The following is a 26,258-nucleotide window of genomic DNA, read 5'->3' on the forward strand; positions in this document are numbered from 1 at the left end:
TGCTGTGTTTTCATACATGGGGGTTAGCTCAGTCCCACCTTGTCTGGGCATTTCATCAGGATAAAGGGGCCTTTCTCTCCGTCAGGACCACTGGAGCTGAAAAGCATCAGTCTTCTGATATTTTTCAGAACCCCACTGCTACACTGAGGATGTCTTCAAAATGGCATCCTATTCCTTCTTTAGTGCACTACCTTAGACCAGGACTGAGAGGGAACATGGTGCCATTGGGGATACGGCTTAAATCTCTGCATGTCTTAGCCCTAAAAAGGTAGAACAATTCCTCTGTCCTCCTAAAAGACAGAACTATTTCTCCTCCTTTCTATAATGTGTATGTGTCTGTATCACGTATAATGTTCAACTCTCAGCCAGTGTCCACACAAATAAAGATATTTATATACAGCTCCGGAACAAATTAAGAGACCACGGCACCTTTTTCCAAAAAAGTCGAAATGGAAGGGTTAAAATTAAGAGACCACTGCAAATTGAAAGCTTCTGTTCCTCACTCAAAACTTTCCTTTTCAACTTTTTTGGAAAGGAAAGAAAAAGGTGCAGTGGTCTCTTCATTTTTTCCAGAGCTGTATATATATATATATATATATATATATATATCAAGCAAGCACATTGCAGAGTAATCTTTTCAGCTGGGATGAAAAGAAAAGCGAAGCTTACAGGCTTCTTGCAGGAACTTTTCCCTGACACTATCAGAGGTGCAGTTTTTACATGTCTTGATAGCCACCGTCAGAGCAGGGTTTTCCTATGGGGAGAAATCAAATAAAAGCATGAGAACATTATCCAATGAAAGAGCCTAAACGAAGGACTACTCTAAGAGCCCTGGCTAAAAGTAGTGTGCTACACAGTTTTCAGGAGAAATCCTACCGGGTTCATGTAGACCCCTTGGTGAACATCTCCAAACTGTCCCTCTCCAATGCAGCGTCCCAGCTCAATCCTCTCCCTCTGGATCTCATAGTCTCCGGCTGTGTACAAACACAGCATTAGACACAGTGACTTAACTTCGACGGGAAGAACGGCACTGGTCTGTCCGACTGACATAAATCAATCTGCTCTTGCCTAAGGACAGAGGATCACAGGACATGCACTTCCATTCAAATCAGGACGGCACGCGCGTCCATGGATTTGCATGCAATGGATGATTTGCGGACATTTACAAATTGAAAAATATAATAAACTCTACCATATTAAAATAGTGGTTGTAAAACCTTTCATCCATAACTTCCTCCTGGGAGAGACCAGTACTATTTCTCTTTAAGCCAGACAATGTCTACTCTTTACCAGTTCTGCAAAATCCAGAATTAATAATACACTACTAACACTACTAATACACGGCTATTGTGGCAGGCAAAATTATAGAATACTACAAAAACACCATTACACCAGTCAAACCACAAGAAGACCTGGGTTACATGGTAAATACTTTCAAATACTTGATTAAGCTTGAATATTGCCCCTCGTGAGAGAGTACTCGGCTGGTTCAATTTTACTAGGCACATTAGCTAAATCAAGATTTGCCCAAGTACTTGAAAGTATCAGACATATACTGTTAACTCTGGTCTGACCACAATACAACCAAAAGGCAATCCGCATGTACAGAGTAGAGATGGACAGGATTACCTTCCTGGTATAATCCATAGTACTCTGAAGGGCATTTAACGTGAGGAGAAGTCATTTAGAATTACATCAACATTAGAAGTACATCGGCCATTTATACATACCGTACATACCGTACATACAGTAATACAAAACATTAAGTACACTCTCTTGTACATATTTGGACATACAGATAAAAGTAACCTAACTAAACAAATTACACTGAAGTAATTTATTCATGAAAAATCTACAGAAATTCATAGTGCAGAAAAAGAAAGCACACCCGTAGCTTAAAAAGCTGGTGATTCCCCCTTTGAAATAACTTCATGGAGCCATTTCTTGCAACTGTCTATCATTCTCTTACACTGACTGGGAAGAGTTAGAGTAGGGCTTTCACTTGGCCATCCCATAACCCTCCTTTGCTTCTTTTTGTGCCATTCTGTTGCTGTTCTTGTGTTTTGGATCGTGTTACTCTTCCAAGATCAATGTTCGGTTCAGCTTCAGCATTTTGACAGCCTCACAGCCTCCTCAAGGTAAACTATGCACATCGTTCCAGTGGTTGTGGCCTTCACGTCAGTTGTGTCCTGATATTCTTTTAAGAGAGCAGGGGCTTCTTTCTTCTGGACCTCCCATTGTAGGCCAAATTTGTGTCGACTGCACTTTGTAGATCCCTGGATGTTACCCTGGGGTTCCATTAACAACTTGGGTCAGCTCTTGGTCTGAATTTGGTGTGACGACCTGTTCTACAGTATGTGGAATGATGTAGTTTGAATTGCTTGAAAAAGGCTTTGCTTTTTTCTGAGGGCCTCAGATTGGTCTTTTGGTCACACTCATATGATTAAGACCAAACCAGAAACATTTCTAATCTTTATGGAGGGCTAGTTATTCTCTAATGATTTTCCAAACATTTGCACAATTTTGGTGCACCTGACTAAAATGTTATCCATTTTATGTAATGGAAAAGGCACAAGATATTTTTATACATGAAAGTTGCATTTCTGTTTATTTCATTGCATACATGGTTTCAATGTTTATTCATGTTGAATTTGGTTACCTTTCTCAATAAATGTGGTTGGAATTTAGCTCAGACATCCGTGCGTCCAAATACGTATTAAAAACAAATACAACTTTCCAAGGGGTGTACTTGCTTTATCTCATGACTGTACGTTGGCCAGGGGCTTCCTAACACAAGCATCACGTTAATAGTATTCACCACACTATATTTGGATATTTACAAATGTGGCCTTACGGATGTAACGACCAAGCTTGGCTGGTTTGGTTCTCTCCTTTGTTATCTCCAGGGATGACGTACACAATTACCTCAGAGTGCTTTTCTGGCAAAGTGGAGTGACATTTGTTGCATGTGGAAGACAGTCAGCGCAAACGAACTGCAGGGAGATATATACCCTTAAACTACACAGTAATTCATCAGCAGGCTCTGTTCTGGCTGTGTGTGTCGTGTGTGTGTGTGCTCAAGATATAAACCGCTAGCGTTTCAGGCTATATGTATGGGGTACTGCTATGGTACGAGGTAGACCATGGATTTGTCTGGAGTAAGACAAATAGCAGACATGAAAAGATGAAATGTTCAGAGCAGAGGAAATGTTTTGAATAAGCAGCAAGCAAATACAGAAAAATAGTAAAGCCAGTCAATTCTACTAATTGCCATTCAGAAATACAATTACACATCAAGCACTCAGTGTCAGGCATTTCCCATCAACACTGAACATTGTTAATTGCTCTGTATAAACAATAATTTTTTACATTAACAGCTAATATAAAAGAACTGACAAACACACTTAGATATTGCTCTTGAATAGTATCCAATCTACAAACAAAGAGAACACTATTGGCCACTGCAAAAACACTTCAAATGAACATAAACTTGACCTCTGTAGGTTTACAAGTCCAGTCTCACAACAACAACAACAACGACAACCAGCACCAACCATCCGAGAGTGGGACACACTCATCCACACGGGGTTAATGCCTGTGTTAATTGGGCACTAGAGCCAAGTTCAAAGACACTCAGGGTCTGGAGAGAACATCTGCTCTTCGGCGGCGGCGAGGGGGGGGGGGGGGTACAGCTGGTTCTCTGTAACTGCCCCCCTACCACCCACCCAACATGTGTCCCGTCCCCACATGACCCCGTTTACACCATGTCCCACAAGTGCTAGAGTACTTACTGGAGGGCATGGTGTATGTATCGTCCTCATCTACGATCTCTGCATAGTCGTCTGTCTCTGGAAGAAAGAAAGACAGCAACACACAGTCAGCACAACAGTTAGATGGAGGGGGGGAGGGGGAGAGAAAGAGGGAGGAGAGAGGGAGAGAAAGAGGGAGGAGAGAGGGAGAGAAGTGGAAGAGAAAGAGGCAAAGACACCAAAACACACACAACACTGATTCTCCATGTACCCGTGTTATGCCAGGCGTTCAAACATCCCTACACTTGGACCTGACCTACCTTTGGTAAAGTAGCAGACATGTATCTTTCCACAATCCCCTTAGCTTTGTAAGAAGCCAACCTCAACCGCCACCACGTAGCACAAACAGCACAGCTCTGCGATGTGTCTCCGTGTGCTCTTCACACAGAGCTCGGGCCATGTGCTCCAATAGGAAACACACCAACACAGCTGTGGTCTTTAAGTGGAGGGGAGGAGGGATGAGTAGGAGTATGGGACAATAGGTTTTTTTTCAGAGAAATGTCTTTATGAAACTCCAGAGTCCTTGTGTCGGTCTATTCCGATTGCTCTGCTGTTAACTGAAAAACAACGTTTCCAGGGAATGATTAATTCCATAGGAATGCTGGGACTGCCTTATATTTTTTGCTAACTAAGAGAAAGAAAAAAGATACTGATAACTGTGAAATGGCGGTAGTGAATTCTTTCCAAAATATAGCTCCGGAAAAAATTAAGAGAACACCTTTTCTTTCCTTTCCAAAAACGTTGAAAAAGGAAGGTTTTGAGTGAGGAACAGAAGGGTTAAAATGAAGAGACCACTGAAAATGTTATGCTACAGTTCCTCACTCAAAACCTTCCTTTACAATTTTTTTGGAAAGGAAAGAAAAAAGGTGCAGTGGTCTCTTTTTTTCCAGAGCTGTATATCCACTCTGTAATACCATGAATCTCATATTTAAGAGAATAATTGTATTACGTGACCATTTTATACTGTTATTGTCTTCTAAAGAAACGAACCAGCCATGGAGTGATTGGAGTCATTGTTTTACTAGCTATTAGCTAGTCATCTACAGTAATCTTTGTACCAGAGTACACTTTAGTTCTGTTAATAAACGTTCTGTTGCCAATGTTATTTCAGCAAAAATGTAATGGCTGTGATAAAAGTTGCATTTGGAGACTATATAGAGATGGACTGACTACCAGCAAGCCCTGTGGTCTTGTGGGAACATCCCCGACCTTCAGTATTTTGACCCTGGTTGAAATTAAGAGACCACTGCAAATTGAACGCTTCTGTTCTTCACTCAAAATCTTCCCATTTCAACTTTTTGGAAAGGAAAGAAAAAGGTGCAGCGGTCTCTTAATTTTTTCTGGAGCTGTATAATGATAACCGTTAAACCGGGGTAATGTCTGGTGTTAAAAAGATACTGATAACTGTTAATCATTGTGTTAAACTGACTAACATTTCTTAAGTTAACGTCCACCAAAAATTGCATCTATGAACTGTATGGCTTTTATTAGCCAGTTATAGGCCTACTAGTATCATTTTGTCATATGAAAAGAGAGAATTGTGGAAACCCCTCCTCTTTTACTGCGAAAGGGGTTGTGATCTATAGGCTATTACCCCAAAAAGTATGCACGGATGCGTACATCGAAAATCCACCAGAAATCGTCACAATATAACCATAAACAGTTTTAGGCTTACTATAACGTAGCTACTGAAGGTTGCAGCCAGCAAAGATTTTGTCTATCCTGAACGAATCCTAATGCGTAATTTATGTTTGTGATGAGGCTCGAACATCGGTTGCTTGCGTGGAAGGCTGCATCTCTAACCCCTATACTATTTAACAAGGGGTCGTCAGTCAGTCACTCAGTAAGAGACATTCACTCTTCTTGGCCAGCTCTGCTTACGCAATCCGGCAAAAAGATACTGATTACAGTTAAATGGGGGTAATGGCTAGCGTTAAAAGGATCCTGATAACAGTTAAATGAGGGTAATGTCTAGTGATTTAAAGGTACTGATAACAGTTAGATGAGGGTAATGTCTAGTGTTTTAAATGTACTGATAACAGTTACATGAGGGTAATGTCTAGTGTTTTAAATGTACTGATAACAGTTACATGAGGGTAATGTCTAGTGTTTTAAATGTACTGATAACAGTTACATGAGGGTAATGTCTAGTGTTTTAAAGGTACTGATAACAGTTACATGAGGGTAATGTCTAGTGTTTTAAATGTACTGATAACAGTTATATGGGGGTTACATCTAGTGTTGAATGGTTTAAGAATGCTAGGGCAGGGTAATGTTTCAAAAAGATGCAAAATAAAGGCTACATGATCAATTCTAAATATAAGGAAGACAATGCAGTTTGATCGATAGACTATGATTAATGACATATGCGCACAAGCAAACAGGGAACTAGGAAAAATAAATGAAACTTTTAACTTTACCATCCCCACTTAAATCACCTGCTGATCCACATAGGTTGCATGCACAGGTTAGAAAAGGGCAGAATGAGAGAGGGAGACAGAGAGAAGGAAAGAGAGAGGGAGAGAAAGAATTAAACAAAGTGGTTAGGGCATTCTCTGGATCGAAAGCCTTTGGTTTTTATGCATACATTTTGGGGCATTGCAATTCTTTATTTGATATATACAGTCGTGAACAAGAGTTTTTGGTGTAAGAGCTGCACCAGAAGTAAATGAGGCAGTGACCTAAACTGCAGGACCACCTCAGGCCACAAATAGAAAGCTAACAAGCTAATAACATGTCAGTGTCAATGTGCAAAGCCAAGTTGCAGGCACCTGCTATGACTCTCAGGGAGTTCTGAAGGCATTCACCGAGGTGTTGACAGTAAGAGGCTGTCTTGGGGATATAATCGGAGATATTTTGGGGGGAGAATGAAAACGTCACTGGAGCCAGTAACCATTGGTTATGGTACCCATTCAAGTGAATGGGACTCAGTTGGGTGTAAACAAAAAAGGCTTGAAATGTTTCACTTTATGCATAATTAATCTAGTATATATGAAGGTGTCACATTTTGATTTGAATCACCACGATATTCAAATTTTCCTACGATATTCAAATATTTTACATGAAAAATCATAACATTACCAACATTTTCAGAGATATCTGATAATGCCTTTCTACAGAACGGCCAATACACCAGAGGTAAGATGTGCCCTTAGGCGTCTCTCATAAAATGGGTACTTCAAATCCTGAATGCTGATTGGCTGATAGACGTGGTATATGACATATTTTCCTTTACTGTTAAATTTGTTAACTTGTTGGTAACCATTTTATAATAGCACTAAGGACCCTTTCATTCTTCTGCATCAGAGACGGAAACCTGCAAAATCTTACTGTGTCACAATAACAATTCAAATGGTCAGAGAATAATATGTATGTACGCAAAGAACAGAGAGAGCTCATCAAACTTGAGCCCTGTTCCATGCAGTCCTGACAAAAATAGTTTCCCCCGATTCTGACGCGGCCTTAGATGTTTCTGACCGAGACACAGATGGACACCACCACAAGAAGTTCCTCCCCGGCAACATCATCCTACAACATGGGGGATTCCAGGTTCCAGACAGATGTCTTTCTATTCTTTCTGAGTGTACGGTCCCTTTGAGGTCATATGCACACAGGCCTGCCTGTCTCCTTCACCCAGCTGTATCCGGCTCCATCCACCCTCTAAATCAGCTCTCTATTTGACTCTCACCCAGCGAGACTCATTGACATTCTGCTGCGATGCAGGCCAGATACCGAAGAGCTCTGTGACATTTCAAGAGGAGAGAGGCTGGACGAAGGACTGGGAGGGGACACAAACCAACACACACGCCCTAACACTTACCGACATCAACACACACAAAAGAAAACACATACCAAACCATACACACACACACCAACACATACACAAACTAACACACATGCCCCAACACATACACACACCAACACATGCACCAACATGTATGGAAACCAACACATACACATACCAACATGTACAAGCACCAACACACACATAAACCAACACAAAGACACACGTCAACACATGGGTGAGGACCAGCCATTTTGTACCATTCACAATAAAATAATTCCCTAATTCCTAACCTTAACTTTAACCCTAACCTAATCTTAATCACATAACCTATCCCTTAATGCCTAAACTTAACCCAAATTCTAAGCCTAATTTTAATCCAAACCGAACTTAACCCCAAGTCAGGTACATTTTCTTGTGTTAAGGTGAATGTTAAGGTGTGCTACGTTGAGGAGGCATTGTTAGACAAGAATTGTCTGTCAGGTGAAACTGAACCTTTGGGTGAAATATGTGCCACTGGCCTGGTCTGGTCTTTGGGGTGATTCATAAGGATGTTTTATAGAGCTGTCTGGCAACAGACTAGGATCAATGAGCATCTAGGACAGACTGTACCAGTAAATCAGCCAGATAACAGCTAAAACATTCTACCCTCCACATTTATGCTCTCACACAATCAAACAGACAACTGAGCCCGGTTCACTCCAGTCGAGGGTTTGGTTTGTCTTAACTAGCTATTGTTGGCTGGCTGGGATGACGTCAGTCCATCTTGGAACTGGAGTAGCAGCATCGTCCTTTAAATGGGCCAATTACTAGTGTGTCTACAGACTGATCTGACCACATCCGTATGACATACTGTAGTCCAATACACACACAGTATATTTGATCCTAAGCTATGGTCAACATGATGCTTTAGGGCTCTTCTGTTCAAAGTCTATCCTGCAAGATAGCAGACACAACCTGACAGCACCACAAACAATTCAGTTTGACCAAAACTTCACATTAAACCCAAAAAGTGGAAACAGGGGTGCATGACCCACAGTCTGGTGGTCTGAGAATTAATACAACCCCAGAGACCAGGGTTCAATTCCTGTCACAATACTTCCCACTCACTCTCTTTCTGTCTTACTCTGTTTACCCATGCTGTTTCAGGAACATTTAAACGCATCTAACATTTTCTTAAATATACAGTATATAAGACAACAGGGAACAGAGGGAGAACTGCTATATGACATGTAATGCAGACATCTGCTGTTCTATGACCATCAACATTGTGGGGGGAACGAGTGAACAATGTAGAATAATATATCATCTTTTGCTTTTCCACTAAAACAACTGCACCCGACCATCGGTATGCAAATATGAAAGTAAAATTCAAACATCTAGTCAGAGATATAAACCATCAGGGGTATTGGTCTGCAACCGCCGCGTCTTTCTGCAATGAGCAAATTCTGTGCCAAAAGGCCACTGCGTATGGAAATCTTTCTTTGTCACTGTGGCAAAGAGCAACAAAACAACTCAAACAACTTCACATCACAACAGCCCAACTACAGGGCATCTTGGCTACATTGGTAGGGCTTCTCGGCTACTTGGTAGGGCTTCTCGGCTACTTCAATATTTATAGGGCCTCTTTGCACTCTGGACTTGAGAAATATTTCTCATTCATGTCAATGGGCCATTACAGCTTTATATGAAAAAATACACATATGACCAAAAATGATTCCTTGTAAGATTAAATACCTCTCCTGTCTATTTGCAATTATGCCCTGTAAACTACAAACCATTAAAACTAGAAATCTGTAATACAATTAAACAAAAACTAATTGACTCCATTAACCTAACCCTAATTCACAAAACTAAATTGATGTTAATAAATATTTTAGAACATTCTATGAGATGGTATTTGAAGTGGAGAGGACAAAAACATACCTTCATTGCTGTTAGAACCATGTCTTATCATTCCAATTGGGCAATTACCATAAATAACCCTGACTAGAAAAAACAGGCAATGCTGCAAAAACAACAATTGGCAACATTTGGAAGTAATGGCAAAAGTAGCTTACCTTAAACCTGTTCAATACCCAAGATAATGTAACAAACCTGTTATTTTGGTATGGTTGCATGTTTAGTGCAGTCACAAACAGTCAAAATTGTATGGCTATTTTGACAATTTTATAGATTTTGGGCCTTATCTTGGCCTTAGATAAAGATACAGGCAAGCTACTTCAGCTACTCCTTCACACTTAGCCCCCAGTTGACATAACCAAAGCACCAGTCTCAATTGTTAAGCTTTCATATTTTTCAAAGAGGTCAGGGTTCGTTCCGTAAGGATAAATTGTGCCTTTAAAAGGGTAAATTGCAGGATCAATAACTGAAAAATTCCACTGTAAAATTGTCTCATCTTGTTACAACCTATAGATACAACTGTGCAGTTGACAATTTAAAAGTTCCAAACTGTTATCTATTGTTATTTTGGTATGGTTGCATGTTTAGTGCGGTCTCAGCTAGTCAACATTGTATATACATCTTGATAACTATTTAATGACGTTTTAGCTTAGCCACTTCACCCCTTTCTTCAGACATAGCCCACTGTTGACACATCCAAAGCACCAGTCTCAACTGTTAAGCTTTCATCTTTTTCACAGAGGTCAGGGGTTGTTCAATATGAATGAATTGAACAATTTCAAGGGTAATTTGCAGGATCAATAACATCAAAATTCCACAGTAATATTGACTCATACTGTAATATCTTGTAGATATACAAGTGTCTAGTAAATAGGTTACCAGGTTGGAAATGTTACCTCTTGTTGTTTTTGCTGCATTGTCTGCTTTGTGCATTTAGGGACATTTATGGTGTAGGTTAAGAGAGTTCACCTAGAGGTGAAAATGTAAACAACATTAAAATTATGTTGTTTACATTTACACTTCTCATGCTATGTCATAGCATATTCTAAATCATCTATCAATATACAGCTGGAAAAATAGAGTTAAGATATTGTTTTAGATCATTTTGTGAAATAGAGTTAGGTTTAGAATTTAGAGAGGTCTCAAAGAGGCCCTATTGGGATGTAAACTAATGATTATTGGACAAAAAAACAAAAAAGGTAACTTTCATTCACACTTCACATTGTGTATAACAACAAATTCTACACCAAACATTAAACCTAATTTAGAGAAAACACAGTTTAGACATAGATTTAGTTAATTTTGTAAAACAGCGTTATGGTCTCCAAGATGCCCTATTTTCCAAAATATTGTTATTTTCACTATATTTTTCATAATTTAACAAATATCTACAGTTGTTTGTAATGAATATGGATTGTATCTACTCATTTCCTATAATAAGTTAATCAATTCACACAACAGATGAAGTGTAATAATAAAATTATCTGTATTTTTGGTCCATCTGATAGGGCCTCTGTGCTACCTACAACTTATAGGTTGAAATGATCATAAATCCCAAAATAAATGACATAACATTGTAAAACGGAATGCAACTGACAGGAGAGTTCTAAGGAACATGCTGGCAAAGTTAGAAATGTCTGACAGCATCATGAACATTTCTTATCCACCTTTGCAAATTGTCTTTGAAAAACTATTTCCCCCCGTTTGAGACAAAAACAAATTACCATGGAGAGAATGAGAGAGAACAATCTTATTACTAGCTACCTAGTGATCCCTCAAAGACTGAAAAAAAACTATAATTCTCTCTTTTTTTAGGTATTGCTATAAGATAGGGCCTCTAGGCTACCTGTCTCCAGGGTTTTCGTAATTTAATGTAACATTTAACAGATTATAACAAAAATTACTGTTTGTAGCATTGCAAATGGAAGAGGACAGTGATAGCCATGTGTTAATTTATGAAAAAAATATAAAATTGAAATATGTATTCAAGAAGAGAGAGATGGTAACCTAGCGGCCCTTCAATACTTCTAAAGAGAGAGAGAGAGAGAGAGAAAACGAGAGAGAGTCCTACCTGAGACACACGCCACCCTTGCCCGAACCCCTCCATCAAGACGTTTCTCATGGTTGGAGACTCTGTGGAATAAGGGTTTAAACAGATGAACGCCATACATTGTCCAGTGAAAGTTCAGTCACAGAAAGATAGACACAGACTCTGGCCTGTCCACACAGTGACACTCAGACTGGGCTCTACTACGGACAGTTTCTGGACCATTCCATTCATTGGCAGGGCAAATTTAGCAGGGGTGTTGTAAGGGGGAGACCCATTAAATAGACCCTTCCATTTCCAAAAGGAAATGGTTTAAAGGGGTTGGGGGGTAAATGGGCGAAGGGGCAGGGATGTAACCTCTTAAAAATGGTTAGAGTCCCTGTTACGGCACACAGAGAAATTCCTCATGGTTCAGCCAAAAGAAGAGCAGGAGTGGAGCAAGGAAAGTGTTGTTTTTTTAGAGCACAATCTGACTGAAAGTCCAGCCTTGCAGAAACTCTTCCCAGATGGAAAAGAGAGAGAGGGAGGGACGGTGGGAAAGAGGAAAAGACGGGGGTGGGCAGAGTGGCTTTAAAATGTACTTACTTTGGGGTGGACTTTGGGATGGAAGGTAGTGCTCTCTCTCCCTCTGTTGGAGAGAACATGATGGGTTAGAGACACAGTCCTGCCACTGGGCCCATTTACAGACACAGTCCTGCCACAGGGCCCATGATGGGTTACAGACACAGTCCTGCCACTGGGCCCATGATGGGTTACAGACACAGTCCTGCCACAGGGCCCATGATGGGTTACAGACACAGTCCTGCCACAGGGCCCATGATGGGTTACAGACACAGTCCTGCCACAGGGCCCATGATGGGTTACAGACACAGTCCTGCCACAGGGCCCATGATGGGTTACAGACACAGTCCTGCCACAGGGCCCATGATGGGTTACAGACACAGTCCTGCCACAGGGCCCATGATGGGTAACAGACACAGTCCTGCCACAGGGCCCATGATGGGTTACAGACACAGTCCTGCCACAGGGCCCATTCAAATGCCCGTAACAACACATTCATCATTGTACATTATATTTAATAATGAGATGTAATATTCAACATTATTTAGTAATTTAGTCATGTTTTAAGAAATGGTGTGAAAGGAGTTTCTGGGCAATTTCATTTGTTGTCTTCAGCTTTCTAAATGAGTAAAGAAATGAAACAGTAGCCTGTCAACAGCTCTATAACTGCCTCTCATAAAAGCCATTTGTTCACTGAGCTCATTTGCCGGAAAATCAATAACAATCTATTATCTCCAATAAAAATCTGCAACAAAACATCTCAAACTGTGAATGAGAGCGGTCTCATTAAAATTGGTTTCAATCAATCTGCAACACTGCAATCCAGCCTCAGTATAATCCCATCTGGATCTCTTTGTGCGTGTGTGTGTATGTGTGAGTGTGTATGTATGTATGTGTGTGTGTGTGTACGTGTGTGTGCGTGCATGTATGTGTGTGTACATGTGTGTGCGTGCATGTATGTGTGTGTGTGTGTGTTTGCGCGCGTATGTGTGCGTGCATGTATGTGTGTGTGTGTGTGTTGGCATACCTTTCTGTACCCGGACAATGAAGGACTGGAGGGATCTGTTGACCAGGCGACAGTATCCATCTATGAGGTCAGCCATGTTCTCTGCCGTGTTCAGAGAAGCAGTGGTCACTGTGAGGGGCTGCAGACCGACAGACAGGAAAAAACCTCCATCAGTACTGCTATTGCTCTCGGCCCAGCTGGTTCCTCCCATTAGGACAAAGGCCACTAAACCCACCGGCAGACATCCAAACCTCACAGGTCCTCCAAGGACATCTAGTATGTTCTGCACGTATCACAAGAGTGAATGTCTTTATCACCTGGACACATGGTTTTTAATCAAACTGTTACTGCTCAGAGTTCCTCATTCTCCATCCCCCATCTTACAGGACAGCACCTCGCTGAAGTCATGTGTGGCATGTTACTGAAATAATGCACACACACACGCACAGACGCACACACACGCACACACACGCACGCGCACGTTCCCGCGGTACCTCAGGGGCCCCGGCCACGTTGAGCTGCAGCATTCCTTGGCGGACCTTGTCCTCCGCGCTGGAGTACTGGATGGTCTGGATCTGGGTGAAGTTGGCCAGGTGGGTCGGCTGAACACACAGACACAATGGCCCTTAACGCAAACGCAACAACGCCGGCCCCCACCGACACCGGCCAGAGCTGAACGTCACCGAATGCCAACCAAACCCAGGACACACCGACGCACCGTGGACGTTGCCACGGAGCGGCCAGAAGTCTTCACAACTCACCGTTGAGCCTTTGTCCGTCAGGTAGCTGATGCCCTCCTCAGGTCCAATGGCGAGCTCCACGGAGATAATCCAGCTAGACTAGAGGGCAGACGGACAGACGCAGGGTCAAGGATGTGTTTGCCCAGTAGGTGTCAGGAGAAAACGTGCATTGCAGGCTGACAAGGGCTTTCCTCAGGGCAGGAGGCGGTTATCACAGTGGGAAGAGTGAAGGGTGGATCAGGAGCCAGCTTACCCCAAGGGCACATTTAAAACATTCCTTGTCAAATCTGTAAACGGGGGACAGGATCTCGAAGAACTTGTGGATGCACTGCTCATCGTTCAGATTGGCAAACTGCTTGAAGGTCTGCTGGATCAGTTTCCTTAATGTTTTGGCCTTTGAGAGATGACAGAAAGACAGACAAATTGTTAGGACACCGAGCCTACATTTCCTAGAAAGCTAAGCAGCAATAAAGGGGAAAAATTTACTTTATTAACCCCTTACACTTTCGGGAATAGACCTATATTAGTAATGCTGCATTTGAAGAGTTTCTGTAAGAAGAATTTTGAAATACATAAGCATTGAAAGCGAACAGTTTGGATGGTGGAAAATTATTGAAGAACATTTTTGAAAAAATCTAAACATTTGCATTTGTTGACAATAAAATCAAATAATACTCTCAACACATTCAGCAATATGATAAAAAATATTCATAAAAAATATGACCAAAAAATTACAAGGGTTTGATGAACAGGAGTAACTGTTGATTTTTTATGGAAATTACTCATCACAGCTACTCTGTCTTCTTCACAGCTACACTGTCTTCATCACAGCTACACTTTCTTCATCACAGCTACACAGTCTTCATCACAGCTACACAGTCTTCATCACAGCTACACAGTCTTCATCACAGCTACACAGTCTTCATCACAGCTACACAGTCTTCATCACAGCTACTCTGTCTTCATCACAGCTACACTGTCTTCATCACAGCTACATTGTCTTCATCTCAGCTACTCTGTCTTCATCACAGCTACTCTGTCTTCATCACAGCTACTCTGTCTTCATCACAGCTACACTGTCTTCATCACAGCTACACTGTCTTCATCACAGCTACACTGTCTTCATCACAGCTACACTGTCTTCATCACAGCTACTCTGTCTTCATCACAGCTACTCTGTCTTCATCACATCTACACTGTCTTCATCACAGCTACACTGTCTTCATCACATCTACACTGTCTTCATCACAGCTACACTGTCTTCATCACAGCTACACTGTCTTCATCACATCTACACTGTCTTCATCACAGCTACATTGTCTTCATCACAGCTACACTGTCTTCATCACAGCTACACTGTCTTCATCACAGCTACACTGTCTTCATCACAGCTACACTGTCTTCATCACAGCTACACTGTCTTCATCACATCTACACTGTCTTCATCACAGCTACACTGTCTTCATCACAGCTACACTGTCTTCATCACAGCTACACTGTCTTCATCACAGCTACACTGTCTTCATCACAGCTACACTGTCTACATCACATCTACACTGTCTTCATCACAGCTACACTGTCTACAAAAACAAACCAGTATAATGTAAGTTCGTTAAAGTGTCATCCTCTGAGGTGACTCACTCACACAGCCACACTATGAGCTCCATGACAACAGTTACAATGAGATGCCTTCACACACAAAGCCCATACTGTACTTCCCAACCACATGTCCCCAACACAATCTTCTCCAATCACTTAGACAAATCACAAATCTCTGCTATTAAAAAAACGAAAACTGGCAGAAAAATAGTCAAATCAGATCTAATTAGCTAGGATGATGAAACTTAATTCGATCCTTGAGAAAAGTGAAAAAAATTTTCATTACGCAATTGTTCATTTGCAGAAGCATCAGTCATGAACAGCCTAATTGGATAACAACAATCAAAGTAATTCGTCACATGACATGTTCTGGAACGTTATCATATAAGTTAATGCTCCCTTACGCAAAAAAAACCATCTCTGTCAGTCTGCTCAATTAGTGTTCAAAATCCTTCTGAGAAAACAATCAATTTCCTGCTGCATTCCGGGTATCATTAATAGTGTTTGCAAAATCCAATCCTGATAGATGTTATCCCCTGTGGCTGTGCCTAACACAGAGTCAGAGGGCATGAGTTCAGAATGCCAGGTTAAAAACACAGGCCAGACACAGATACAAGGTGTTCAGCAATGCCCGGCTAGTAACAGAATAAAGTGTCCAGAGAAGGAGACACCTGAACGGCAGCAGGTATGGAGAGGAGGACAACTGGGGCAGCAATTTATGGTCTGTCAGCGCCCTGCAGACTGAGGTGATACACTGAATGATGAAATTCATTTGGCTCTAACACACTTTTTGCGACTCAATTTCACAGGGCATAAACAAAGTACATGAAAAGACTACCTTCTCGTAATGGCGGACAAAGCTTCTCTGTTGATTTATAAAAACAAAGCCTGAGGGCAGATTTATTGACCGAATAAAAGCGGATCACCTGAAAGGGGCAGTTGGCTGTGTTGACTGAGGTCTCCTGGGGTCGACACACACACGAATGCATACACCATAGGAAAACAAACAGGAGCCACACAGCCGTGAAGCCACACGCAGTGACTTCACTCAGAGGCAGTCAAGGTGAAGGCCTACTTCTCACAGCAGCCCTGTTGTCTACAGCCAAAGAGCATGAGATGAATGCTCCTGCTCGCAGTGTTTCCCAAACCTTTTCAATTACTGTACCAATAACAGAATTGTGCCTTGCTCGGAAAACCCCTGAAGTAGCCCCTCATATTAATTTTACTAGTACGCCTATGGTGTCATGAGTGTTCTAAAGTACCCCCTGATGATAGGCCAAGTACTCCCAGGGGTCCTCGTACCCCTGGTTGGGAACCACTGTTCTAGGGGATCATCCAGTGTTAGATTAAACCCATGGAGAGGTTGGAGCACGATCACAACACCAGGCTATTGGCATCCGTCGAGTCAAAGGGGTCATGGTTACTGTAAAGGGGCCATGGTGAATTTACTGTAGACAGCCTGTGGCAAGTGAAATTATGTGTTACAGTTTTAAGTTCACCTGATTTATTGTAAATGCTGTATGGAAGTAGTGGGTAATAACACACAATTTACTGTAAGATGTGGTATACTGTATGAAATGTAATGCTACCTCCTCCATGAATTGCCACCTTAACGTGGTGGAGGGGTTTGAGTACCCGAGTGACCCTAGGAGCTATGTTGTCTGGGGCTATATGCCCCTGGTAGGGTCTCCAAAGGCAAACAGGTCCTAGGCGACGGGTCAGACTAAGAGCGTTTCAAAACCCTTTAATGACGGAAAACATTTTGGGTACTGTAACGTCGCCTGGTATGGCGCAGCCGGGGTCCCACCCTGGAGCCAGGCCCGACTTTGTTGTTGTTTTATCTGACCTGCGGCCGTATGTCTTGAACACTCGGGTGAAGAGAGGGGCGAAGCTGTCAACTGATCACCACCTGGTGGTGAGTTGGATCCGATGGCGGGGGAGGAAGCTGGACAGACTCGGCAGACCCAAGCGTACTGTAAGGGTCTGCTGGGAACGTCTGGCCGAGTCTCCTGTCAGAGAGATCTTTAACCTCCGGCAGAGCTTCGACTGGATCCAGAGGGAGGCTGAAGATATTGAGTCCGAGTGGACCATGTTCTCCACCGCCATTGTCAAAGCAGCCGCTCGGAGCTGTGGCCATAAGGTCTCCGGTGCCTGTCGAGGCGGCAATCCCTGAACCCGGTGGTGGACACCGGAAGTAAGGGATGCCGTGAAGCTGAAGAAGGAGTCCTATCAGGCCTGGTTGGCTTGTGGGACTCCTGAGGCAGCTGACGGGTACCGGCAAGCCAAGCGGACTGCAGCCTGGGTGGTTGTGGAGGCAAAAACTCTGGCCTGGGAGGAGTTCAGTGAGGCCATGGAGAAGGACTATCGGCTGGCCTCGAAGAGATTCTGGCAAACCGTCCGGCGCCTCAGGAGAGGGAAACAGTGCCCTACCAACGCTGTTTACAGTGGAGGTGGGCAGCTGTTGACCTCAACTGGGGATGTCGTCGGGCGGTGGAAGGAGTACTTCAAGGATCTCCTCAATCCCGCCGTCACGTCTTCAATTGAGGAAGCAGAGGATGAGGGCTCAGAGTTGGACTCGTCCATCATCCGGGCTGAAGTCACAGAGGTAGTCAAGAAACTCCTCGGTGGCAAGGCACCGGGGGTGGATGAGAACCGCCCTGAGTACCTCAAGTCTCTGGATGTTGTGGGGCTGTCTTGTTTGACACGCCTGTGCAACATCGCGTGGCGGTCGGGGACAGTGCCTCTGGGATAGCAGACCGGGGTGGTGGTCCCTCTTTTTAAGAGGTGTGTTCCAACTACAGGGGGATCACACTTCTCAGCCTCCCCGGGAAAGTCTATGCCAGGGTACTGGAGAGGAGAATATGGCCGATAGTAGAACCTCGGATTCAGGAGGAACAGTGTGGTTTTCGTCCGGGCCGTGGAACACTGGACCAGCTCTATACCCTCTAAGGGGTGCTGGAGGGTTCATGGGAGTTTGCCGAACCAATTGTGGATTTGGAGAAGGCATTTGACTGTGTCCCTCGCGGCATTCTGTGGAGGGTGCTTCGGGAATATGGGGTCCTGGGTCCTTTGCTAAGGGCTGTCAGGTCCCTGTACGACCGAAGCAGGAGCTTGGTCCGCATTTCCGGCAGTAAGTCAGACTTGTTCCCAGTGCAAGTTGGACTCCGGCAGGGCTGCCCTTTGTCGCCGGTTCTGTTCGTAATTTTTATGGACAGAATTTCTAGGCGCAGCCAGGGGCCGGAGGGTGTCAGGTGATGCGGATGATGTTGTTGTGTTGCCCCCTTCAAACCAGGAACTTCAGCATGCACTGGGACGGTTTGCAGCAGAGTGTGAAGCGGTGAGGATGAAAATCAGTACCTCCAAATCCGAGGCCATGGTCCTCAGTCGGAAAAGGGTGGCTTGCCCACTCCAGGTTGGTGGAGAGTGCCTGCCTCAAGTGGAGGAGTTTAAGTATCTAGGAGTCTTGTTCACAAGTGAGGGAAGGATGGAACGGGAGATTGACGGATCGGTGCAGCTTCTGCAGTAATGCGGTCAATGCATCGGTCTGTCGTGGTGAAGAAAGAGATGAGCCGCAAGGCGAAGCTCTCGATTTAACAGTCAATCTACGTTCCTACTCTCACCTATGGTCATGAGCTTTGGGTCATGAACGAAAGGACAAGATCCCGGATACAGGCGGCCGAAATGAGCTTTCTCTGCAGGGTGGCTGGGCGATCCCTTAGAGATAGGGTGAAAAGCTTGGTCACCCGGGAGGAGCTCAGAGTAGAGCCGCTGTTCCTCCACATCGAGAGGGGTCAGCTGAGGTGGCTTGGGCATCTGTTCCGGATGCCTCCTGAACCATGGGTCCGTCCCACCGGGAGGAGACCCCGGGGAAGACCTAGGATACGCTGGAGGGACTATGTCTCCCGGCTGGCCTGGGAACGCCTCGGTGTCCACCCGGAAGAGCAGGAGGAAGTGTCTAGGGAGAGGGAAGTCTGGGCATCTCTGCTCTGCCCCGGATAAGCGGAAGAAGATGGATGGATGGATGTAATGCTCCCAAATTAATAAATGATCGGATTAATAATTAATTAAGGGGAAGGTTTGTTACTGGAATTCTGGGGAACCTGTTATTTCCTCAATCAAACTAATGACTTCTGAAGTGACAATATACTTATTTGTTTTAGCACTGCGTTTAGTGTTCTATTTTTTTTTTTACTGTATATTCCCTAAATTAGTGTGTAAATGTCAGTTGTGTAACAAGGACTTGAGTAGCACTGGCTACTTCATGTGCTTGTAGGACTTTCTCACAATAGATCATGTCAAACCAACAAGACCCTGGGGTTAAATAACAGCAGTTGAACAACACGTTCTCTAAACATAAAAAATAACCCAGCCCCCCTTGAGGTAATGGATGAAGGAGGAAGAAAGAGCCTTAACAATATTCCATCAGAATGGTTTCCAGCAAGGCTGCTGTGAGGTTTGGGGCCGGGTAATCTGGGCCACCAATTCTCTGGGGTGAGACACTGGAGGAGCAGCCAGCCAGGCAGTCAGCCAGTGAGCCAGCCAGCGAGGTAGGTACTAACACTGTTTGATCAGAACAATGGGGTCTCTCTGTTTGCAGATGATGGAGTGCTCTTGATGAGTGGCAAAGGAGGAAAAGAGGATTTCTTACCTTCACAGAATCCAGCAAACTCTTGGGGAAGAATCTTCGTAAACCCACATCTTTTCTGCAGAGGACAGAGCAGAAAAGGGACTTAATTACAGCAATAATAAACAAGACCTAGACCAGGACCAAGCCTGGCTGAAGAAACTTCAGTAAAATAATGTCTGAGACACTGAAAGATAATTGATTATAATAAAAAGCCACACTCCCTCTTAAAGCACCTCTATTTTTGGCTGACTGTTAATTTTCACACAATGTCAGACTGTTCATTTTATTTTGCCTCGTCTGGGATTAGAACCAGCTACGTTCACATTACTGGACCAATGCTCTTGACCTTCTCGACTATGTCATCTCATCAACCCCTCCACAGCCCCATCATTTGGTAAAGAGTCAGTCACCAGTCTCTCTCGGTATCGCCCCAAAGTCTGACGTAAATACACTGTAATATTCTGTTAGGCTGACAATGGAGAGGTGCTGGTTGAGCCCTGCAGCACACAGCCAGTCAGAAAACATTCAAGCAAATGTGCCCCTGAGTTTGCTGGACGGATCCTGTTCACAGTAAAGCAGTGGCGTCACTGTAGGAAATGACTGAGGGCGAGTATGGGTTATTAGAGCTCCTTAAATAGATCAGACATGTTTCGACAGAGGCTGCCCACCAAATGGCCCCCTATTCCATTCACAGGGCACTACATCAGACCTGAGACACAGGAAACAGGAGATGTCTTTCCAGATGGAAGTGCGGAATGCTCGGTTCACAGGGAAGGCAGTCAATTCAACCTGGCCTACATATGTCCAACCAGGAGGGATGACGCTCGCAGTCAGATCCACAGCAGGACGGGCCCACTGACGGAGCGGGTGAACAACAGAACCACTAGTATCAGCAGGACGGGCCCACTGACGGAGCGGGTGAACAACAGAACCACTAGTATCAGCAGGACGGGCCCACTGACAGAGCGGGTGAACAACAGAACCACTAGTATCAGCAGGACGGGCCCACTAACGGAGCGGGTGACCAACAGAACCACTAGTATCAGCAGGACGGGCCCACTGACGGAGCGGGTGAACAACAGAACCACTAGTATCAGCAGGACGGGCCCACTAACGGAGCGGGTGACCAACAGAACCACTAGTATCAGCAGGACGGGCCCACTAACGGAGCGGGTGAACAACAGAACCATTAGTATCAGCAGGACGGGCCCACTAACGGAGCGGGTGAACAACAGAACCACTAGTATCAGCAGGACGGGCCCACTGACGGAGCGGGTGAACAACAGAACCACTAGTATCAGCAGGACGGGCCCACTGACGGAGCGGGTGAACAACAGAACCACTAGTATCAGCAGGACGGGCCCACTGACGGAGCGGGTGAACAACAGAACCACTAGTATCAGCAGGACGGGCCCACTGACGGAGCGGGTGAACAACAGAACCACTAGTAACAGCAGGACGGGCCCACTGACGGAGCGGGTGAACAACAGAACCACTAGTATCAGCAGCACGGGCCCACTGACGGAGCGGGTGAACAACAGAACCACTAGTATCAGCAGGACGGGCCCACTGACGGAGCGGGTGAACAACAGAACCACTAGTATCAGCAGGACGGGCCCACTGACGGAGCGGGTGAACAACAGAACCACTAGTATCAGCAGGACGGGCCCACTGACGGAGCGGGTGAACAACAGAACCACTAGTATCAGCAGGACGGGCCCACTGACGGAGCGGGTGACCAACAGAACCACTAGTATCAGCAGGACGGGCCCACTGACGGAGCGGGTGAACAACAGAACCACTAGTATCAGCAGGACGGGCCCACTAACGGAGCGGGTGACCAACAGAACCACTAGTATCAGCAGGACGGGCCCACTAACGGAGCGGGTGAACAACAGAACCATTAGTATCAGCAGGACGGGCCCACTAACGGAGCGGGTGAACAACAGAACCACTAGTATCAGCAGGACGGGCCCACTGACGGAGCGGGTGAACAACAGAACCACTAGTATCAGCAGGACGGGCCCACTGACGGAGCGGGTGAACAACAGAACCACTAGTATCAGCAGGACGGGCCCACTGACGGAGCGGGTGAACAACAGAACCACTAGTATCAGCAGGACGGGCCCACTGACGGAGCGGGTGAACAACAGAACCACTAGTAACAGCAGGACGGGCCCACTGACGGAGCGGGTGAACAACAGAACCACTAGTATCAGCAGCACGGGCCCACTGACGGAGCGGGTGAACAACAGAACCACTAGTATCAGCAGGACGGGCCCACTGACGGAGCGGGTGAACAACAGAACCACTAGTATCAGCAGGACGGGCCCACTGACGGAGCGGGTGAACAACAGAACCACTAGTATCAGCAGGACGGGCCCACTGACGGAGCGGGTGAACAACAGAACCACTAGTATCAGCAGGACGGGCCCACTGACGGAGCGGGTGAACAACAGAACCACTAGTATCAGCAGGACGGGCCCACTGACGGAGCGGGTGAACAACAGAACCACTAGTATCAGCAGGACGGGCCCACTGACGGAGCGGGTGAACAACAGAACCACTAGTATCAGCAGGACGGGCCCACTGACGGAGCGGGTGAACAACAGAACCACTAGTATCAGCAGGACGGGCCCACTGACGGAGCGGGTGAACAACAGAACGGGCCCACTGACGGAGCGGGTGAACAACAGAACCACTAGTATCAGCAGGACGGGCCCACTGACGGAGCGGGTGAACAACAGAACCACTAGTATCAGCAGGACGGGCCCACTGACGGAGCGGGTGAACAACAGAACCATTAGTATCAGCAGGACGGGCCCACTGACGGAGCGGGTGAACAACAGAACCACTAGTATCAGCAGGACGAGCCCACTGACGGAGCGGGTGAACAACAGAACCACTAGTATCAGCAGGCTCTGTCACCCAGAGTGTGGACCAAACCATGGGTATGCTGTTAATACAGAAGGGAATAATTTTTGAAGATAACCACTTACTCCAATAATTCATAGTTTGACTTCTTATCCAGGGCGTTGCCTCGCATTTCCCTGAAAAACCTCCTGGAACAGAAAGCAGAGACAGCAGAAAGACAGTGAGTAGTCAAAGTCTCTATTACAGAAGAGTTTTGAATTGAAATCTTTAATATAACTACATAGAGATTTGAATGAACTCCTTTGTTTAGAACACATCAACCACAACTGAACACTAACCTGATTTCAAGGCAACCCAATTTAAGTGCAATGTCTTGGTCGACTTGATCTGCCATTTCCAACATGTAGTCACTCTTCACCTGGGAATCAACATGAGAGTTTCAACGTGTTATGAGTCACATACACGTTTACAATGCTAGGGTAGGGTATAGAAATGCTTGTGTGTCGGCTCCTAAAACAGGTCATCATAAACAGAGTAGCTTTAGTAGCTTTAGTTTAGACAATTAAATAAAACCCAACACAAACGTATACACCGAACATTAAAACATACTAAATCAATTTCACAAGGATTTCAAAAAAACAACAACAAGGAGAGTGTGTGTGGTGGAGGGCATGTTCATGGACAGTGTGTGTAGCAGAGTGTGTATAGGGTGGGTGTTGATGTATGTGAGCTGGGGTCTGGATTTGTGTGTAAGTGTGAGAAAAGCCTCTAAGGTGCGTATCAGTTTGCAGGGCAGATTGTCAGCTAGTTCAACATTCTGACGGCCTGGGGGTAGAAGCTTTTTCAGTTTTTCCATCTTGGCAGTGACGTTTGAGTACCATATCTTTCAGCTAGAAGCGCAGAAGAACAGCCCAAGGCTCAGATGGCTGAGGTCCATTACGTGTTATTCCTCCACTACTAAAGCAGTGACAGGTAGTGTGCATTGAGAATCCAGTGTGCAACAGGTCGATGGAAGGAGGATGTAAGTCAGTCTGATTGATCGGCAACAGTTAGGCTTCGCTCACGTGGACCAGTCACAAGAGCGTCCCTTTGTTCTCCACCAGAGAAAGAACACAGCTGAGCTGATGGCTGAGTGCGTTAATAAGCAGCAGGCCAATTTATTGTCTCTACCCAGAATATCAGCTGTCACTGTCTGTTCATTACCAGGCAATTCTTTAGGAAATATATTTCGTAAATGCTGAATCCCTTTTCCTGTGTTTTTCACCAGAAATGATTGCACTCACATTTTATGGGAAAGAAAACTGCAGAGAAAACGCAAATTACTAAGATTTTACAACTAATATTCTGTACTGAAGATGTTTTTTCATACTGATATCATAAACATTACATTTATACCTATTTCTTAAAAAATTTAATGTTTGAATGTGTTTTCTTTGACTATGACTGCCGTTTATCAGGCTATAAAGGAAAGAATTAATAAAAAAAAAGAACATTTTGGAATATGAATGTACAGCGTTTTGGAAAGCAACTCTTCATATGTTGCCTCTATTTTAGAACACCCAGCAGGTTATCGCCAACAGAGCCCGGCTTTTAGTTCGGCTTCCTTGTTTGTTTCTTCAAGGAAACTCCTGGCGAGCGGCCCAGACAGACCTGCAGTCATACTGCAGCCGTGGTGACGGGGATACGGCCCTGCTGCGGGAGGCAGAGGGCCCATCCCAAACGACACGCTGACCCCAACAGTATACTTTGGCCAATAAGGCCCTCGTCAAAAGCAGTGCACTACACGTGTGACAGGGCGCCATTTAGCACGTCCTCTAAGTGACTGTAGCTATGTGGGGAGGGGGGAGGGGGGGGGGGGCCCACAGTGTGCAGTGCAGGAGCCGGGACACAGTGATAGCGGCGGTGAGGGAACAGGGCTGACTTGCGGTGTTTAGTCATGCGCAGCCCGGGCTGTAATTCAGTGGGAAGTGGTGCCCAGTGCCCCGAGCCCCCTAGAAGCAGAACGGTATCGCCCGTTCTCGCGTCATATTTATGGACGAGTGGCCGCCTACAGTACAAACTAAACCAACAGAATGCATATCTGTGAGTTAGGGTTCCCCCCCGTTGTTGAAACTACGATCAGCGCTGTGTGGCTGCCCCTCGAGGCCACAGGTCTATGTCATTGAAAAGGACGGATATCCATTGACCTGTTTTGCTGCTCACTACCAGCTTAAAGCCATTGTGGAATCTGAGCATTAACAATTACAGTGTGAATGTACGTTTCATTGGAAGTTGATGTGCCTAGATAATGAGAACAACAGAAACCTCTCTGTTTAGATTATCTCTCTGTAGGTTGCGCTCTGATAACCCCAGGAATGTTCACATTGACCATATGGCATGGGGGTTACTGTCTTGGAAATATGATCTTTGCAATGTAGAAACGCCCTTAATGTATAGGCTAGCTGGCAACATTGATGTTCTAACTAAAAGGCCAGAAGTTATATACATGTTCTAACTAAAGGGCCAGAAGTTATATAAATGTTCTAACTAAAGGGCCAGAAGTTATATACATGTTCTAACTAAAGGGCCAGAAGTTATATACATGTTCTAACTAAAGGGCCAGAAGTTATATACATGTTCTAACTAAAGGGCCAGAAGTTATATACATGTTCTAACTAAAGGGCCAGAAGTTATATACATGTTCTAACTAAAGGGCCAGAAGTTATATACATGTTCTAAATAAAGGGCCAGAAGTTATATACATGTTCTAACTAAAGGGCCAGAAGTTATATACATGTTCTAACTAAAGGGCCAGAAGTTATATACATGTTCTAACTAAAGGGCCAGAAGTTATATACATGTTCTAACTAAAGGGCCAGAAGTTATATACATGTTCTAACTAAAGGGCCAGAAGTTATATACATGTTCTAACTAAAGGGCCAGAAGTTATATACATGTTCTAACTAAAGGGCCAGAAGTTATATACATGTTCTAACTAAAGGGCCAGAAGTTATATACATGTTCTAACTAAAGGGCCAGAAGTTATATACATGTTCTAACTAAAGGGCCAGAAGTTATATACATGTTCTAAATAAAGGGCCAGAAGTTATATACATGTTCTAACTAAAGGGCCAGAAGTTATATACATGTTCTAACTAAAGGGCCAGAAGTTATATACATGTTCTAACTAAAGGGCCAGAAGTTATATACATGTTCTAACTAAAGGGCCAGAAGTTATATACATGTTCTAACTAAAGGGCCAGAAGTTATATACATGTTCTAACTAAAGGGCCAGAAGTTATATACATGTTCTAACTAAAGGGCCAGAAG

The 26,258-nt window shown here is 44.5% G+C and overlaps 1 protein-coding gene across 8 annotated transcripts in view; it reads right to left on the reverse strand.

Annotated features, from left to right (window-relative positions):
• ptk2ab (protein tyrosine kinase 2ab) overlaps positions 1-26,258 on the reverse strand; it is an 83,198-nt gene that overhangs the window by 23,385 nt on the left and 33,555 nt on the right. For 7 of the 8 annotated variants that reach the window (XM_020041264.2, XM_020041269.2, XM_020041268.2 and 4 more), the window contains 12 exons: positions 23,288-23,367; positions 23,075-23,137; positions 20,097-20,151; positions 14,103-14,243; positions 13,871-13,948; positions 13,604-13,711; positions 13,131-13,248; positions 12,128-12,170; positions 11,567-11,628; positions 3,792-3,848; positions 877-974; positions 670-754 (listed from right to left, as the gene is read on the reverse strand). In XM_020041264.2, the coding sequence (XP_019896823.1) occupies positions 670-754; positions 877-974; positions 3,792-3,848; positions 11,567-11,628; positions 12,128-12,170; positions 13,131-13,248; positions 13,604-13,711; positions 13,871-13,948; positions 14,103-14,243; positions 20,097-20,151; positions 23,075-23,137; positions 23,288-23,367 (988 nt within the window). Of the gene's footprint in view, positions 1-669; positions 755-876; positions 975-3,791; positions 3,849-4,069; positions 4,092-11,566; positions 11,629-12,127; positions 12,171-13,130; positions 13,249-13,603; positions 13,712-13,870; positions 13,949-14,102; positions 14,244-20,096; positions 20,152-23,074; positions 23,138-23,287; positions 23,368-26,258 lie in introns of those variants that run through there. The other variant, XM_034288799.1, reaches the window with a different exon arrangement.

Source organism: Esox lucius, chromosome 20 (assembly GCF_011004845.1).
Source record: "Esox lucius isolate fEsoLuc1 chromosome 20, fEsoLuc1.pri, whole genome shotgun sequence".
Classification (NCBI taxonomy): domain Eukaryota; kingdom Metazoa; phylum Chordata; class Actinopteri; order Esociformes; family Esocidae; genus Esox; species Esox lucius.